General features: G+C 67.7%; 1 protein-coding gene across 3 annotated transcripts in view; it reads left to right on the top strand.

Annotated features, from left to right (window-relative positions):
• Positions 1-17279, top strand: part of COL18A1 (collagen type XVIII alpha 1 chain) — an 88297-nt gene extending 71018 nt beyond the window's left edge. For 2 of the 3 annotated variants that reach the window (XM_012780040.3, XM_012780038.3), the window contains 25 exons: positions 616-642; positions 1425-1460; positions 2369-2440; positions 2643-2678; positions 3116-3205; positions 4127-4156; positions 4236-4262; positions 4598-4660; positions 4985-5059; positions 5828-5854; positions 6136-6189; positions 6604-6678; positions 8516-8584; positions 8973-9015; positions 9370-9432; positions 11475-11518; positions 11822-11953; positions 12401-12545; positions 12628-12701; positions 13124-13255; positions 13629-13661; positions 14296-14541; positions 14991-15188; positions 16014-16129; positions 16885-17279. In XM_012780040.3, the coding sequence (XP_012635494.2) occupies positions 616-642; positions 1425-1460; positions 2369-2440; positions 2643-2678; positions 3116-3205; positions 4127-4156; positions 4236-4262; positions 4598-4660; positions 4985-5059; positions 5828-5854; positions 6136-6189; positions 6604-6678; positions 8516-8584; positions 8973-9015; positions 9370-9432; positions 11475-11518; positions 11822-11953; positions 12401-12545; positions 12628-12701; positions 13124-13255; positions 13629-13661; positions 14296-14541; positions 14991-15188; positions 16014-16129; positions 16885-17095 (2118 nt within the window). In that variant the 3' untranslated portion in view covers positions 17096-17279. The remainder of the gene's footprint in view (positions 1-615; positions 643-1424; positions 1461-2368; positions 2441-2642; positions 2679-3115; positions 3206-4126; positions 4157-4235; positions 4263-4597; positions 4661-4984; positions 5060-5827; positions 5855-6135; positions 6190-6603; positions 6679-8515; positions 8585-8972; positions 9016-9369; positions 9433-11474; positions 11519-11821; positions 11954-12400; positions 12546-12627; positions 12702-13123; positions 13256-13628; positions 13662-14295; positions 14542-14990; positions 15189-16013; positions 16130-16884) is intronic. The other variant, XM_012780039.3, reaches the window with a different exon arrangement.
• Positions 17280-17532: the final 253 nt, after the last annotated feature.

The raw sequence follows: 17532 nt of genomic DNA, 5'->3' as shown, positions 1-17532 counted from the left end.
GTCTTTCCAAAGGAGGGTCTTTCTGGGGAAGTCAAGTCACCGAATTCTCGTTGTGGCTCCGGCGTGGGGAAGTAGCAAGTATTTGGCCCAGGCATAATCCAAACCCGATAAAAACAGGCGTCCTTGTGAAGTCCCCGCCTCGCTCTGCGGTTGGCGTGTGCGCTGGCCGAGGGCAGGGCTGGCTGGCGGGGACCGAAGCCCGGGCAGGACCGGGGCTCATGCAGGACAGCGGGTCGGGGCAGCCCGGGGGCGCTCCTCCTCCGTCCCTGCTGTGGCCCCGCCAGACACGCCGCCCGTCCCCGGGGCCTGCGCGGAGCAGCAGGCGGGCCCGAGCCCCTGCCCAGGGGGATGCATCGGGGCTAAAAGCTGCAGCACCCAGCACCCGCTTCTCCTGCGGGGACCCGCTTCCTACTCTGAGCAGGACTAATGAGAAATTCGAACCCAGCAAAACCTGATTCTGTAGCGAGTTAGGATGGCTTTACAATTTTAACTCAGTGCCTTTGCTTTACATATCCTAACATATCTTAACCTTTGCCAACGGGCCCACGTTCTGGCGGGACAAGGCGTGCCCGGCAGGCGGGGGCCGCACTGACGCCGTCTCCTCTGCCCCGACAGGGACGGCCCGGCCCGCCAGGACTCAAGGTCAGTGAGCGACAGGCCCAGGCCTCTGGCCCCAGCTGTCCCCCACTGCCCAGACTCGGCCCCTGTGGTCCGGTGCAGCAGACGGGGCGCCCCCCGCCCCCGCCCGGGCTCCTGCTCCCGCCATGGCTTTCTGCCCACTCGAGTTCGCCAGGGAAGTGAGCACAATGCAGCAGAAAAGGGGGTGTAGCCTGTGACCCCTGCCCGACAGCAGGCATGAGGCCCCCAACCGCAGCCAAGACCCCGCCTCCGCACAGCAAAGAGTATTTGCTGCCTAGGGCCAAGAGAGGGGCTTGGGGAAGAGCCCGGAGCCCCCGCCCCAGCCTCGGGCATGGGGGGGCATTCTCTGCCCCCTCCCTGGGTCACCAGCCCCATCCCCCAGGCCCGCAGCCCTAGGCAGGTGGGCAGGTGTGGGGGCTGCCCAGGAGGGGCCTTAGCTCCTGGGGGTCCTTCCACTCCTCACCTGGCCTCTGGAGTGTTTTCTTTGATTTGCAAAACACCTGATTTTTAGAAGGGCAAACTGACTAGTGTTCCTAAATTGTTTAAATGGAAAGCATCTCAGCGGAGTTGCTCTTACAGTGAGGATGACGGACTGTCACCACCTTTCGGAACAGTCCCAACCAGCGTCTGTTGGGCTGATGCTCATGGCCCTTCCGCTAGTGGGGCCGCAGGGTCCCGGGACCCTGAGCTCGGGGCCAGGGTGTGTGGGACTCACTCACCCTTCCTGCTGGGGGGACTCGGGGGGTGCCGCCTGGGCTGGGCTCACAGAACCTTTGTCCACGCAGGGGGATCCCGGGACGCCTGGGCCACCCGGGGCCAAGGTGAGCACCCGTGTGGGGTCCTGGGGAGAACACGGGGGCAGGGGAAGGGGCCGGGGGAGGCCAGGTGTCCTGTCCCCCTGAGCCTCAGTGAACTGGGATGACGGCATGTGGGGGGCCAGGCTGGGTGGGGAGGGTGCCCAGGGTCCCCCCTCGGCCCAGAGGCCAGGCTGCGGCCCCCCCTTCCTCACACTGCCTGTTTCGTTGTAAGTTAGGGTGCCCGTTTCAGAGACGAGCCCGGGCCAGGCATCCCCCACTTCATACCTCCAGGCACAGTCCCTCCAGGGGACCCCCCAATCCAGGGTATTTCCCTCAATCCAGGGCACTCCCCATCCAATGTATTTCCCCCAACAAATAACCCATCCAGAGCACCTCCATCCAGGGCAACCCCCATCCAGAGCACCCCTTATCCAGGGCACCCCCTATCCAGAGCACCCCCCATCCAGAGCACCTCCATCCAGAGCACCCCTTATCCAGGGCACCTCCATCCAGGGCACCCCCTATCCAGGGCACCCCCTATCCAGGGCACCTCCATCCAGAGCACCCCTTATCCAGGGCACCTCCATCCAGGGCACCCCCTATCCAGGGCACCTCCATCCAGGGCACCCCCTATCCAGGGCACCTCCATCCAGGGCATCCCCCATCCAGAGCACCTCCATCTAGGGCATTTCCCCCCAAGGGCACCCCAGGTTTTACTGGGTCAGGTAAAGTCAGAGTGCCTCTGCAGCTCTGCCAGACCAGACCCCCCTCCTCCAGACGCCCCTCTGGACCCTCCCCCACTCCTGCACCCCCAGATACCCCACCGGGTTGAACCCCCTTCAGGGTGAGCGAGTGCCTGCCACCGTCACTGTGCGGATGTGATGGGGTCCTCCCGGCCCGGGCGGCTGACCCTGCACCCTCTTCCCTTCCAGGGAGAAGTCGGGGCGGACGGGGCCCGCGGGTTCCCCGGCCTGCCCGGCAGAGAGGGCGCTGCCGGGCCCCAGGTGAGCGACCCAGGAAGGGCACATGGAGCTCAGCGCCGGCCATGGCATGGCTCTCAGGGTCCCCGGGCTTCCCTTCCTCCGGCCCCCGGTCTGGAGACGCAGAGCCCCCCACGTCTGTGTTCCAGGCCAGTCCTGGGGATGCAGGGTCTCCTGGAAGGGGTCTTGTGTTTGTCTATGGTGACATTTCCTCCTGTCTCTGCAGGGACCGAAAGGGGACAGAGGGAGCCGGGGAGAGAAGGTGAGTGTCCCTGGTGGGGCAGGGGGCAGCCCGGGGCTGCAGGTGCACAGGGCGGACGGTGGGGCCCGACATCCCAGCACAGCCATGGCCTCAGCGTGCGGCCCCAGCCCACGCCTACCCTGCCACCGCGTGGCCCCAGAGACGCTGGGCAGAGACCCTCCCATCAGCAGGGTCGGCCCTGGGGCTAGGAGCAGCGTGCGGGGTGTGGCCGGACGTCCGGGTGACAGAGTGCCCTGCCGGTGGGGGGGCCCACAGCCACTGTCCACGGCCCCCGAGTGCCCCTCTCATCCATGGGCTCTGGGACCCCCTCCACGGCCAGGGCCCCCAAGTGCCCCTCTCACCGTGGGCTCCGGGACCCCCTCCGTGGCCAGGAAGGTCCCTGGGGTCCCGGCCGGAGCGCAGTGACCGAGCGCCGTGCACTCGGCCATCTCTTCCAGGGCGACCCAGGGAAGGACGGAGTGGGGCAGCCCGGCCTCCCCGGGCCCCCCGGACCGCCGGGGCCCGTGGTCTACGTGTCGGAGCAGGACGTAAGGACACTGGGTGGGCGCCTGGTCTCCCCAGACTCCCCCACCCCGAGTGCGGGACAGGGCCTGGCCCTCAGCCGGAGACACCACAGAGAGCCCAAGCTCCGCGTCGCGATCAAGGATGGGGGGGGCGCAGGGGAGGGAGTGCGGCGTCCTGGGGGGAGACACACCTGCTTTACCGTGACACTTCCCGGTGGCCGGTCCCTCTGCCCCACAGAACGTGGCCCCAACTGCAAGCGGTTGGTCCACGTGCCTCGTCGAGAGCCGGAGAGGTTCTTGGGTGAAGGGCCGTGTCGGGTCCGGAACCTTCCTCCCCACGGGAGGGCTGCCTGTGGGGTCCAGCCAGCACTGCCGGCTGTGTGGCCATGACAAGTCACTTAACCTCTTTGTGCTAGGTTCCCTGGTCTAAGAGCTGGGGGCGCAGTCACCTGGTGAGGTTGGGGGCTGAGCGAGCAGCAGACGGAGGGGGCCCCCGGGGGCCAGCAGGACCAGGAAGAGGGGCCGGCGCCTGGGCCGAGAGGCGGGGACCTGGGCAGGCCAAGGCCACGCGGGGTCACTGCCCGCCAACCTCCTCTGGCCACGGCGGGGCGGCCCATCAGCATGGCCAGCCCAGAAGTGCAGCGTCTGAGCGTTTCAGACAAAAATGGGCTTAAACCTGTGGCCCTGGGGAGCCGGGAGTCCGGCTAGGGGCGCTCTGAGCCTGGGGGGAGGTTTCTGTGGGGCGCAGGGGGGGCCCCGGGAAGTGGCTTCGGGGTTACCAGAGGGACGTTCAGGCAAAGACCAGAGAGACTGTCGCAAGGAAGATTCCCCTTTTAGGTTTAGGTTCCTGGTGTTGTGTTGTTGGTCTCGTAGCAGTAACATAGCGCAGCTGAGTTTAGCCTTTGGCGACGTCTCCTGTTTCCTAATCTCTCTCTCTGCCGACAGGGAGCCCTGCTGAGCGCGCCAGGGCCCGAGGTACGTGCGGGGTCCGGGCGGGTCGGGGGGCGGCTCACCCAGAACCCTGCTGTTCCTGACGCGGCCCCTCTTCCTACAGGGCAGGCCGGGCTACGCAGGCTTCCCCGTAAGTAGCCCCCCAGGACTGCGGGCTCACGGCAGTCGCCCTTGCCCGCCCGTCTGTGCACTGGGCCTTGCGCAGCCGGGGGCGGGGCTCGCGCCGTCCTGGACCGTGTTAGCGGGGTACCGAGAACCCGGCCGGCCAGCGCCCGGCGGGCCCCCTGGGGCCGAGCATCTTCCTGTGCCCGGCGGGCTCTCTGGGTGGCGTGGCCTCCCCACCTGTGGCTGGGTGGACGGAGTGAGGCAGCGCATCCCCGGGGAGCAGCATGGAGGGGGGTGGCGGTCGCCAGGGACGGGCATGCTGGGCCGCGCAGCCCCTCACTCCTGCCTGCTCTGTTCCAGGGACCCGCCGGGCCCAAGGGCGACCTGGGCTCCAAGGGTGAGCGAGGCTTCCCGGGACCCAAGGTAAGGCGGCAAGGTTGCTCGGGCTGGCATGGGCAGGGACCGGAGCCTGCGGTGACCCAGGCCACGGCCAGAGCCGGACTCGCCTCCAGTGAACAGCCCTCCCGTGTGCCGTGGCGGCGGCCGCTCTCTGCCAGGCGCCCCTCTGGGGTGGGACCCAGGGAGCCCCCAGGCTGGCTGGAGTTGTCCCTTAGTGGGCAAGTGACAGACCCCAGCCCAGCTTGTCCCCTAGGGGCCCACACCGCCCGCCTTCGGGTGCTCGGGGGGCTCCCGTGAGGCCGGTCGTTGCCCAGAGCCGGCCTCACCCTCCGGCTTCTGCCGTTCCAGGGAGAGAAGGGCGAACCCGGCGGCATCTTCGGCCCCGACGGCAGCACCATGGCCCCTGCCCTGAAAGGAGCGAAGGTGAGGGCAGGCGCGGCCGGGGTCTCACGCCTCCCCCGAGCCAGGCTCTGGGACACCCTGTGAGGCCTGGACGGCCTTCCTTTGTCGGTCTGTCCCCCCAGAGCCGCTCCCCTGCAGGGGGCCGGGGGCCACAGCTCCACCCTCGGTCCTCCGCCCCGGCACCCTGCAGGAGACGTGGGAGCCCAGGCTGTACCGGGCCCGCGTCTGCGTCCGTGGGGGGCTTCCCAGCCCTACTTGGGGGCACCGGCGCTGGGGCAGAGGCCTCGGGCACCCTCAGGAGCCTGGGCACTGCGGGGTCGGAGGCAGTTCCCTGGGGGGGCCTGTGCCCTGTGTCCCCACCCCAGGGAGCCCCCAGGGAGTGGCTTGGGGGGGTCCCCATCCCCGGGGCATGCCGGCCAGGCTCCCACAGGCCTGCAGCAGGGACCCGAGCCCTCCAGGCTTGGGGACTGGCCTCAGGCCTTGGATGCCCGGGTCCAGAGAGCAGGCCACCAGACCCCCACAGCCGCATAGCTGAGTGTCGCCCAGCTGTCCCCAGCTGGGGCACTGCACGGGCAGGGCCACCTCCCCTGCGCAGCAGGGCCCCAGGCCACGCCCCCCCACACGCAAAGCCTGACCCAGAACCTTCTCCCCGTGGGCGTTTCCTGTGCTCCCCCGTGTCACCTGTGGCCTTGGGCGCTGCCTGGTGCCCCCCACGGGCCGGGGACCCTGGGGAGGCTGTCGGGGGTGGGGGAAGAGCCCCCTCACGGTGCCTTCTGGTTTTCTGTCCAGGGAGAGCCCGGCTTCCGAGGACCCCCGGTGAGTAGGGCCCCGCTCCCTCTGCAGGGAGCAAGGCGTGCCGCATGCTGGACTCTTGTCACCTTGTGGCTGCTCAGTGTGTTCTGTGTGGCCCTGGGTTTGTCTCCCAACCGTGTCTTTAAAACACACGGGGCGGGGTGGGGTGGAGGCCACAGGGGCGGCTCTGAGCAGATGGGTGGCGGGGGCTGGTCTCTGCGTGGCCTCACCCCCAACCCCACTGTGCGGGGGCAGGGCCTCTCTGTAGCCCCCAGCCCCTGAAGCCGGGACCCTCCTCTCTGCAGGGCCCATACGGACGGCCAGGGCACAAGGGGGAGATCGGCTTTCCTGGACGGCCGGTGAGGACCTGGGCTCCCTGGGGGGCTCCCTGGGGGGCCTGGCAGGTGGACAGCAGCCCAGGCCCTTGGGGCGGTGGGCCCAGAGTGGGGTGGACAGCTGTCTCTCCCTCGTCCTCCCTCAGAACTATCCCTGAGCACAGCTCTCGTCCCAGAGGTGGCCGGGTGGGGGTCCCAGTCCTCACCTGTGGGGAGCTCAGGCCCAGCAGGAGGCCCTGGGTGCTGCGGGGGCTGGTCACCCTCCCCAGAGGGCCTGGGGCAGGCAGACGGGCAGAGGGCCGGGAGCGCAGGGCAGGGGTGCGGGAGGCCGGCGCTGGTTGGGGGTGACCGGGAGGCTGCAGCAGCCGCCCTGCAGGGACACGGCGGAGGCTGTGGTGTGGCCACGCCCAGCAGTTCCCGCCACTGTGCTCTGCCCAGGGTCGCCCCGGGATGAACGGACTGAAAGGAGAGAAAGGGGAGCCGGGAGAGGCCAGCCTGGCGCTGGGCACGAGGGTGAGTGCCCCGCGGGGGACGGTGGCTGGATGCTGGGACCGCACTGCCTGGCCAGGGCCTGGGTCCTGCAGCTTGTCTGTCTGCTCCAGAGCGGCAGCCAGCGTGGCCGCACCAGACACGTCCTCTGCCGCACACACATATGTGAGCACACATGTACATGGGCACATGCATAGTACATACCTGTACACATGTGCTCTTATACACACATGTACATGTGTGCTCCCCAGCACTTATGAATATACACATGTAGTCATCTACATGCATACATGGGCACACGTACATGGGCACATTCTAAATATATATCCATACACCTGCATACTCATACATATGAACACATGCATGTGTGTAGCAATATACTTACACATATACACATGTACTCACATACATGCATACATGGGCACATTCATAATATAGATACCTATACACGTGTGCACTCATACCTATACGCACATGTACATGTGTGCACCCATACACGTATGCATATACACATGTCATGTACACTCATATGTGGGCACACATACACTGGCATATTTGTAATATACAGACACCTATACACAGGTACACTGATACATATACACATGTCCACGTGTGCACCCATCCATATACACGCGTACAGGTGCATATGTATACTTGCATAACACATACACATGGATACAAATACACATTTGTACACATGGAACCTCACATATGCATACATGTATACCCATGCATGTGCACATGCTTATATATGTGCAGAGATACATGTGCATGCATGTGCACACTCACATATACATGGATACGCACACTTGCGCACACTCATGCACAGGCACACATGCACATGCGTGTCGCCCAAGCCCACTGGGAACAGACCGTGTGTTTTATCGGAAGGGCATCCAGGCCAGCGTGGACTCTGCGTGTGGCCCTCCCTGCCACGTGTCTCGCTGCGGTGGCTCAGTGGCTGGGCTTTCTCGTCGCTTTCTGCCCGAGCAGCTGCTGCGAGCCCAGTGCAGCCCGGGGAGGGGCTGCCCACCCGAGCCCAGCTCGCCCAGGCGGTGCGCCCTGTCCCACACCGACCCCCGCGACCCCGCCCTCGGCCTCTGCCCTGGTGGGGGCTGTGTGCAGGGGGCGCAGTGGGGTCGGCGCTGTGACCTTCCCATTGCTGTCGTTTCCTCTGCTGCGTTCCTGTCTCGGGACCAAAGCGTGGCTGCCGCCGTGTGCACGGTCGAGAACACGCTGCGTCGTGCAGGTTCTGAGACAGGGCGACCCGCACAGGTCACGCCGTCAAAAGCGGAAGACGGGCTCTCGGATTCTGTTCTCGCCTGTGGCTCCCTAAACGCAGTCACACGGCTGTTTCCCTCGAGAGGAGGGTGTCCCCTGTCCCGGCCCGGGGCCTCCTGCGGGCCCTGATCCTGCCCCCCACTCCGACCTTCCAACCCCATCCGTCCTCCCGCGAGGCACGTGTGACTCTCGGAGCACGCGCTGCTGACACGGCCTGAACCGGATTGTGCGTGCTCTTTCCCCGGAGAAGTGAATGGCGAGCTCACACACACGCACCCCGCAAGTTAAAGCCGCTCAGAGTGGCTCCTGGGGCGCCTTCCTGACCTGGGAGTCTCGCCGACCTGCGCCCCCAGTCTGCAGGGCGTGGGCCCAGGGGCGGGACCTCCTGGAAGTGGGAAGAGCCAGTCCTCCCCTCGGGGACCCGACGGCAGGGTAGCCCGGTGCCTGCGTGCGTGTCTTCCCGGTGTGGGTCTTCTCGCCGCGGTCACAGGACACAAATGCTCCTGCCCACGCCTGCCGCCGGGTGGGGTGGAGGGGCTGGCCGCGAACCTCACTGACCCCAGCTGTCTGTCCCACACAGGGAATGCCCGGCCCCCCCGGGCCTCCGGGACCCCCAGGCCCCCCAGGGACTCCTGTCTACGACAGCAACGTAAGTCCCCACGGTGCCCACTGTTCCGTGGCCCCCACGGCTCCTGACCTGGAGTCACGGAGAATCTGCACCCCCCCACACACACGGCACGCCTCTGCGCCCAGGCTGCTTCTAGGACGGGCTCTTTGTGGGCTGAGCCCCCCAAGGAGGGCGGGGGCCTGAGCATGGCGGTGCTAGAGCACCCCGGGACCACCAGGCCTGGCGAGGTGGAGGCGCCGTGAGGCCTTCTGGCTCCAGACCCCTGTCCCCAAACCCTGCGTGCTGGGGGAGCTGCCGGTGTGGCCTCGCAGGGGGCGGGGCTTCTGGGCTCAGGGCCTGCGGGACAGGTGGTGGCCTTCGTCCCCAGAGCAGTGTCCCTCAGCAGCCACCTCTGGGCCCCTCTCTGCAGGCATTTGTGGAGTCCGGCCGCCCTGGGCCTCCAGGACTGCCAGGTGAGTTCCCCGGGCTCGAGGCTGGGGGGGGGGGGAAGCAGCTCCAGGCCCTCCTGCCTGACTCCGCGCCGGGCTGCAGTGAGAATCCCCCGGCCCCGCCCGGCACGGCCTTGTGGGCAGCCTGGCCGCGGACAGCAGGGACACCTAGGTGGCACCTGTCTGCTGTCCTCTCCTCCCGTAGACGGGCAGAGGTGGCCCGGCACCACCCTCGGGGCCCGTGCTCTCCTTGAGCCCCTGCTCCGTGTCCCCCCTCCCCCGACGTCCATGCCGGGCACAGGGTGTGAGTGGGCGGGACAGGCCCAGAGGCCTCGCAGGTGCATTTGGTGACGGGCGCTGGGGTCTTTGTTCCTCCAGGGTACCAGGGGCCTCCTGGACCAAAGGGTGACAAGGGAGAAGTGGGCCCCCCCGGACCCCCAGGTGAGCACTCTGGTGTCCCAGGTGAGGCGCCATGCTATGCGCCGGCCCCGAGGTGCGTGGAGCCCTCCCAGGGCCAGGGCCCATGACGGCTGCTGAGGCTGTCCCTGCTGCGTTCCGCCCCGGTGGGGGCAGTCGGGCTGGGGTCTGACCAGCATCTGCCGGGCCTCCAGAGCCCCCGGGCGTGGGAGCTGCACCCAGGCCCACCGGCTCCAGCCGGGGCTGCTCCCGCACGGAAAGGGACCCGGGGCGGAGGCCAAATCCAGGCCGGACCATCCCACGTGACCGAGGTGACCGGGAGGGCAGGGCAGCAGCCGGCAATGCGCTGGGCCGTGCGGAGGAGCGGTGGAGGCGGGCCCGGGCGTTGACTGACGGCCGCGCCAGAACACTAAGGAGAGGAGGGAGGTGTCAGGGGGCAGCGAAAGAGGGCGGAGCTTAGTTCTGGACGGAAGATGCCACAGCTGGGCGTGAGGACCCGCCCACGCCACACGGAGGAGGGCGGAGCCCTGGTGTCCGGGTGCAGAGGCGGAGAGAGCGCGGACGGTGCAGAGGGGAGCACGCGGCCCCACGCGCCACGGGTGCCAGCTCGGGCACGAGGGCACCAGCAGGGCAGCGTTGGGGGCAGAAGGGCCGAGAATTCTCCAAAAATGAGGGATGTTCTGAGCGCCCCCACCTTCAAAGGATGGCCAGAGCAAGCAACAGCCGAGTCCGCCACGAAGAGGAGGCGGACCCGGGGCGTGTGTGTATGATGTGTGTGTGTGATGTCTGTGATGCATGTGTGTGTATCGTGTGTGTATGTGATACATGTGTTCATGCGTGATGTTTGTGTGATGTGTGTGTGGTGTGATGCATGTGTGTGGTGTAATGTGTGATGTATGTGATGCATGTGTATGTGATGCATGTGTGCGGTGTAATGTGATGTGTGTATGATGCATGTGTATGTGATGCGTGTGTGGTGTAATGTGTGGTGCATGTGTATGGTGTAGTGTGTGATGCATGTGTGTGTATGATGTGTGTGATGCATGTGTGGGGTGTGTGTTCAGACACACAGCACCTAAGGAGAGAACGTGGCCACAAATCAAGAAGGAACGTTCACCATGATAAACGAACAAGTCTGCCGGAAAAATCCAGTTATGAATCTCTATGTGTCAAGTAATGGCCTCGGAATGTCACGGTGAACGCTGGCAGCCAGAGACGCCGCCCGGCCAGCCGTAGGGCGGTGCAGGCTCGGCAGGCGGAGGGGCTCACAGCAGGGCCGTGAGCGTGACCACCGACATGTCTGGGCACGGACCCACCAGCGGGACCAGGCCGTGCCGGGGGGCCGAGCGGAGCGGAAGCTCGTCTGCAGGCGCCCGGGGCCGGCTCCCGTCGGGCACACGGTGGCTCCCCCAGGAAAATGCAGTTTCTTCGCTGTTCAGAGTCACAGCCTACACTCGGGAAGTTTCCGGGTGTTCGGCTTGAGAAGTCAGAAACCAAACAGCACGTTTCGTGTGAGGGTGACAGGCGGCTAAGAAGCACTGAAGGTCAGAGAGGGAGGGCGCCGTGTGGTGTCACATCTGTACGAGGCAGGAAGGGTCCGGAAAACCCGGACTCGGGCCTCTCCAAGGCTGGACACCGGCGCCTCTGCCGGGACCTAACCTCGGAAGCGCGGAGGAGGGACGGGCACCCCGGAGGGGCTTCTGCTGCCCACCGGGAGGTGTGGGGTCTTCAGCTGGGTGGGGACAGGGTGCTGGGGAGGAAGCGTCCCTCATGTCCACAGAGGACGTGATTTCTGTGTAAACAACCCCAAAGCATCTCCAAGTCAGCTGTCAGAATCAGTAAGTGACGTACGCGGTTGCCCAGACAGGGCAGCTCAGTCACAAATAAATAAATGTTTTTCAAAGGCATCACTGACGAAAACGCGGAAAGCATCAGTTAGGTAGGAATCCGTGCAGTAAAACACGCAGTCTCTGCGCAGAGAAACACGCAAGTTACTGGTGGGGACCCGGAAGGGCTCACGTGGGACGTCCCTTCCACGGCCACCCACTGTCCCCCTCACTCCACAGGGCAGTTCCCGTTCGACCTGCTGCACTTAGAGGCTGAAATGAAGGTGGGTGACCTCCCGGGTCGGGCCGGTGACCCCCCAGGCTGGGCTGGGGCTGCAGATCCCAGGCGGGGGCCCCGCCCCAGGGGGCCACTCAGGCCGTTCTGTCCCCAGAGCAGGTTTTCGGGGACAGGGCCCAGGTAGCAGGGTGGGAGCTGAGCCCTGTTCTAGGGGCCAGGCCCCGGCTCCAGAAGCTTCTAGCTGCCTTGTCTTGGTGTGGGAGGGACAGGGCCCCCCACTGTGGCTTATGGAGGTCAGAGGTCGGTGTTACCCCCACCCCTTCCTCCTGACATGGGTTTCCTCCCACAGGGGGAGAAAGGAGAGCGGGGAGACACCGGACAGAAAGGAGAGAGGGGTGCGCCCGGGGGCGGCGGCTTCTTCGGCTCCAGCGTGCCGGGCCCTCCCGGCCCCCCAGGCCCTCCGGGCTACCCAGGGATCCCGGTAAGCCCCAGCCCGGGCTGGGAGCAGGTGCCCAGGGCAGGTCCCCGGGAGCCCCCATGTTTCCCTGCCCCCACACAGGGGCCGGCAGGTGGGGGAGCGGGGACACCCCCACGGCCTCGGTGCTGCACCCGCGGGTGCTCACTGACGCAGCGCCCATGGTCCTCGGGCCTCGAGCAGGACGGGGCCAAACCCGCTCAGGGCTCAGGACCTGCCTGTGCTGTGAGACACAGGGAGCCACAGGCCTGGCCTCCACCTGCGGCCTCCCCACTGCCGGGGCGCTACAGTCTGCTGGGGGGTCGCACCCCCAGGGGAGGGGTAGTTGGGAGGGGCCTGAGTTTCCCGGTCCCCGGTCGGGGGCGACGTGTAGCCCAGGACTGGGGGGTCCTAGCAGGCCCACTGCTCCCGCCCACGGCATGTGTCATGTGACAGCGTGTCGTCTCAACCTAGGGCGCCAAAGGAGAGACCATCCGGGGCCCGCCCGGCCCGCCTGGACCTCAGGGACCCCCCGGCATCGGCTACGAGGGGCGCCAGGGCCCCCCCGGCCCCCCAGGCCCGCCGGGACCCCCGTCATTTCCCGGCCCCCACAGACAGAGTGAGTTGGTGGGGAGTGGGCTCGGGGCAGAGCTCGCCCAGCCGCCGTCCCTGCGGCCACCACCGTGGTTTGTCTCTTGCAGCCATCAGCGTTCCCGGCCCCCCCGGCCCCCCTGGGCCCCCAGGACCCCCTGGAACCACCAGTGCCTCCTCAGGGGTAAGCAGCCGGGTGGCCAGGGCCCCACCCACGTGCCCCAGCCTGTCATGGCCTCAGCGCCAGCCCCTGGGCTTGCAGGGGACCCCCAGACCCCCAGTGCCCAGGTGGCTTTGCCCGGGGCAGACGCACAGGGAGCCCTGAGCTGGGGTTTCCAAAGTGGACCCGCAGGGGCTGGGGGTCGGGTGGGGGGCAGGGAGGAGGATGGTCCCTGTGCACCTGGGGTGGGGGGGCCGGGTCCCCCACACTGCTCGTGAGGGCGGCCACCCAGTCTTGGCTAGCGATGGCGTCTGCGTCCACGCGCCCGCTCTCCCCACCCAACACCCCAAAACACCCGAGCCAGCATTGCCGGCCTTCCCTGCGTCCCTTCCCGACCTCCGCCGGGCCGGGGGCAGCAGCCGCAGTGCGTGGGTTCGGGGTTCCAGCAGGTGAGGATCTGGGCCACGTACCAGGCCCTGCTGGACCAGGTGCACGAGGTCCCCGAGGGCTGGCTCATGTTCGTGGCCGAGCGGGAGGAGCTCTACGTGCGCGTCCGGAACGGGTTCCGCAAGGTCCAGGTGGGTCCTGGGGGCGCGTCCCTCCTTCCAGCCCGTGTGGGGGTGGGGCAGGGACACCGGCAGAGACCAGGATCTGCACGGGGACCCGGCGGGCGGCCGCCACGCCTCTCTTTGCGATTTGTGTCCGATTCCTTTTCTTTCATTAGCGAACTTCTTTATGAGCACTTTTGGTCTTTACAAAAAGGCGGCCCTTTTAGAGGTAGATGACGCCGTGTGCGTCACCTTTGCTCGTTACGGCCGTGGGTCCCGGCCGTGCCCACCGGGCGCCGGGGTCCCTGCAGCACTGGGGTGCAGCCCGGGTCGCAGCGGCGTCAGCTTTGTGGGGGTGGGGCTGGGTCCTGGGGTCACCCCGTGACCGCCTGCTCTCTTCCAGCTGGAGGCCCGGACGCCGCTCCCGCGGGGCACGGTGAGCAGCGTTCTCTGTTCTAGAGACTCGGTGGCAGGTTGGGGCGCAGGGCACCCTGTCTGAGGTTTCCCGGGCAACGGCGGGTTCTCTGGGGAGCCCCGCCTGTGACCCGCGCTCGGCCCCTGCTTGGAACGTGGGTGCAGACCACGGTGGCGCCTCCGCTGGGCCGTCCCAGGCTCCATTCTCACGTCCCTCATTGCGTCTCTGCGGCAGATGCTCCCTGGGCCCCAGTCACCTCCCGTGTGTGTTTGTCCTCCCCACGCGAGCGCCAGGTGCAGGAGGGCACAGCCCCGGGGCAGGTGGACGGGCAGGAGCTTCTAGTCTCCCAAGCAAATGCTGCGTCACCCTGCGTCAGCCCCCCGGGCAGAAGCTGCCACCGAGCTCAGGGGTGTGTGCCCAGCCTGGGCCTGGGCAAGGACCGTGGCCTCCGTGCACAGGGGGGGGGGGACCTGGGGTGCCGAGCAGGGGCGTCGAGGGCGGGCAGGGCACCCCCAGGTAGGTGCCGCTTCCTGCTCACCCCTGGAAGCCCAGTCCCAGCCCCCCGAGAGCACAGAGAGTGCGGGCGGGGGAGGGCATCCCAAGTGGGGCCACCTGCACCCCGGTGCTGAGCCCCCCACGGCCTCCCGACCCGCAGGACAATGAGGTGGCCGCCCTGCAGCCCCCCGTGGTGCAGCTGCACGACAGCAACCCCTACCCCCGGCGCGAGCACCCCCACTCCACAGCGCGGCCCTGGCGGGCGGACGACATCCTGGCCAGCCCCCCTCGCCTGCCCGCGCCCCAGCCCTACCCCGGGGCCCCGCACCACGGCTCCTACGTGCACCTCCGGCCTGCGCGCCCCACGGGGCCCCCCGCCCACACCCACCAGGACTTCCAGCCGGTGGTGAGTGCCGGGGGGAGGGGACGGAGGATGTGGACCCTGCAGAGCTGCCAGAGGGGTCCCCAGCCCAGGGTGCAGGCGGGCTTGGCTGACCGGGACCAGGCGTGGTGGGGCAGGCGTGGCAGGACCAGGCGTGGTGGGGCAGGCGTGGCAGGACCAGGCGTGGTGGGGCAGGCGTGGCAGGACCAGGCGTGGTGGGGCAGGCGTGGCGGGGCCAGCCCGGCCTGGGACTCACCCTTGGGTGGCTAGTGGGCCCCTGTGAACGCAGTCGTGGCTCACGTGGAGGACTGGGAGCCGCTGTCTGCTCGGGGGGCCACGGCAGCTGCTCTGGACGCCGTGGGCGAGGGCGGGGCCGCGTGGGAGCTGCCTCTTCGGCTGGTGGAGCCACTGCAGCTGTCACGGGGCGGCGGGGGTGGCGGGGGACGGCCCCTGACTCGGCGTCCCGTCCGCAGCTGCACCTGATCGCGCTCAACAGCCCGCTGTCGGGCGGCATGCGCGGCATCCGCGGGGCCGACTTCCAGTGCTTCCAGCAGGCGCGGGCGGCGGGGCTGGCTGGCACCTTCCGGGCCTTCCTGTCCTCGCGGCTGCAGGACCTCTATAGCATCGTGCGCCGCGCCGACCGCGCCGCCGTGCCCGTCGTCAACCTCAAGGTGGGTCGGGTCGGCCACCCAGCCACGGCAGGCCCGCTCCCAAGCATGCACCTGGCCTCAGGTGCGGGGTCATGGCGGGCCTGCTCCCACACACACACCTGGCCTCAGGTGCGCTGTCACGGCGGGCCCACTCCCACGCACACACCTGGCCTCAGGTGTGGGGTCACGGCGGGCCCACTCCCATGCACACACCTGGCCTCAGGTGTGGGGTCACGGTGGGTCCACTCCCACGCACACACCTGGTCTCAGGTGCGCAGCCACGGCAGGCCCACTCCCATGCACGTACCTGGCTTCAGGTGCTCGGTCACGGTGGGCCAGGGGAGGCTGCCGCACCCCTGCCGGTGACCTCAGGGCGGCACTGGTGGGGTGGGGTCACACCCCCCAGGACCAAGCAGGAGCCCAGACCCCTCTGCATCTGGGCCGCCCCCCCAGGGCCTCCCATGAAGTCCCCGCACCTTGGTGACACCTCCCAGCATCCTGTCTCCTCCCACCTGGGTGTTTCCAGGGGCTCCTGCACCACCGGCCACTCCGGCCATGCCAGGCAGGACACGACCCACATGTGAGCCTGGGTCAGGAAACGTCCTCCAGGCCCCCGGCCTGGCGGCCCCTCTCACCAGCACCCCTCCAGGGGCTGCGTCCGTGGCTCCTCCTCGTGAGCGGGCGTGGTCACCGATGCCCCGGGAGCGCCGTGTCCCCAGCACCCGCAGCGGGGACTCGAGACCCACCCTCTGACGGGCCGGGGCCCCCCTGCCGGGCTTGGGGACCTGCCTGGTCCCGGGCAGGACGTGGCAGGGATGGGCAGCCCACACCCCGTCTCCCGTGCAGGACGAGGAGCTGTTCCCCAGCTGGGAGGCCCTGTTCTCCGGCTCCCAGGCCCAGCTGAGGCCGGGGGCCCGCATCCTCTCCTTCGATGGCAAGGACGTCCTGAGACACCCGGCCTGGTAGGTCCCCGGCAGGCGGCAGAACTTCCGCAGAGCTCCCAGCAAAGGGGTGGCGTGTGCCCCGTCTTCCTGCCTCCCAGCGTGTCACCCTGAGTCTTCGAACTGGTCCTATCCAGGCTTTGTACTTAAATATCACGTCCACAGAGCAGACAGGACATAGAAACCGCCCCTGGGAGCTCCCCCTCAGCAGTGTTGCTAAGAGCAACCTGGTGCCAAGAGCACCCCGGGCGCCCGAGCCCTGCTGCCCACGGCGGACCTGCTCTGTGCAGGCACCCGTGACGACAACGTGACCAATCCTGCTGACGATGAACGCCAAGGTCAATTCTCGTGCCCGCACATGAGATAGCGACAGAAATCGCCAGAATGCCCTCGAAAAGGCGTCACACCAAATGTCCCCCAGCCCGCCAGGTGTGAGGTGCCTGTTCCCCCAAGGGGGTCACGCAGGTGTGGCCCGAGAGGTGCCAGGGCCTTGGCCATCCTCTTACTCAGATGCGCCCGCCAAGGGCCACCCCTGTCCCTGACCTGAGAGCTTTGGGCGGCGGGGCTATCCCCAGGCAGGTGGAGCTTGCTCCTAGCAAGGTGGCAGCAGGACGCCTTTGTCACTGGGGGCCAGGCCACCCAGCGGGGAGGACCTGCCTGAGGCACCGCTGCGGCAGGGGCGCCCGGCAGGGCAGCGTGGGGTGGAGCCGGCAGGGCAGCCGTGTGGCCTCCGGGGGAGCAGGTCTGGGTGCGGCTGACGCGGTACCCCTTTGCAGGCCCCAGAAGAGCGTGTGGCACGGCTCGGACCCCAGCGGGCGCCGGCTGACCGAGAGCTACTGCGAGACGTGGCGGACGGAGGCGCCCGAGGCCACGGGCCAGGCCTCCTCGCTGCTGGCGGGCAGGCTGCTGGGCCAGCAGGCCGCGAGCTGCCGCGCCGCCTACGCCGTGCTGTGCATCGAGAACAGCTTCGTGAGCGGCTCCCAGTAGGCCCGGTGCCCGGGCGCGGGGGCCGGAGGGGACAGACTGGTGGCAGGGCCGGCGGAAGCCCCCAGCTCGGACAGGGACGCCCGGCCGCACCCCGGGGGGGGCTGGCTGCGGCTCCCTGCGTAGTTCACGTTTCATGTAATCCTCGAGAAATAAAAGGAAGCCAAAGAGTGTATTTTTAAAAAAATCTGAAACAGAAGCTTGATGCCAAGACGTGAGCCCACCCGCCCCTCTTGCCCGGGAGCCCACGGGCCTGGCCTGGGTCACTGTGGGGGCACCAAGGGGCACCTCGGCCCAAACCAGACCGCGGCTCGATTCCAACAACAGGGCGACGCCATGACTCCTGCTCGGAGGCTGCGCCCACGCCGGCACACGGCTCCTCGGGGCCTGCGAGGTGCCACCAAGGGCCTTGGATTGCCCGGCAGGCACTGACTCAATTT

The sequence above is a fragment of the Microcebus murinus genome, chromosome 1, assembly GCF_040939455.1.
Source record: "Microcebus murinus isolate Inina chromosome 1, M.murinus_Inina_mat1.0, whole genome shotgun sequence".
NCBI lineage: Eukaryota > Metazoa > Chordata > Mammalia > Primates > Cheirogaleidae > Microcebus > Microcebus murinus.
This window is presented reverse-complemented; position numbering and strand designations above follow the sequence as displayed.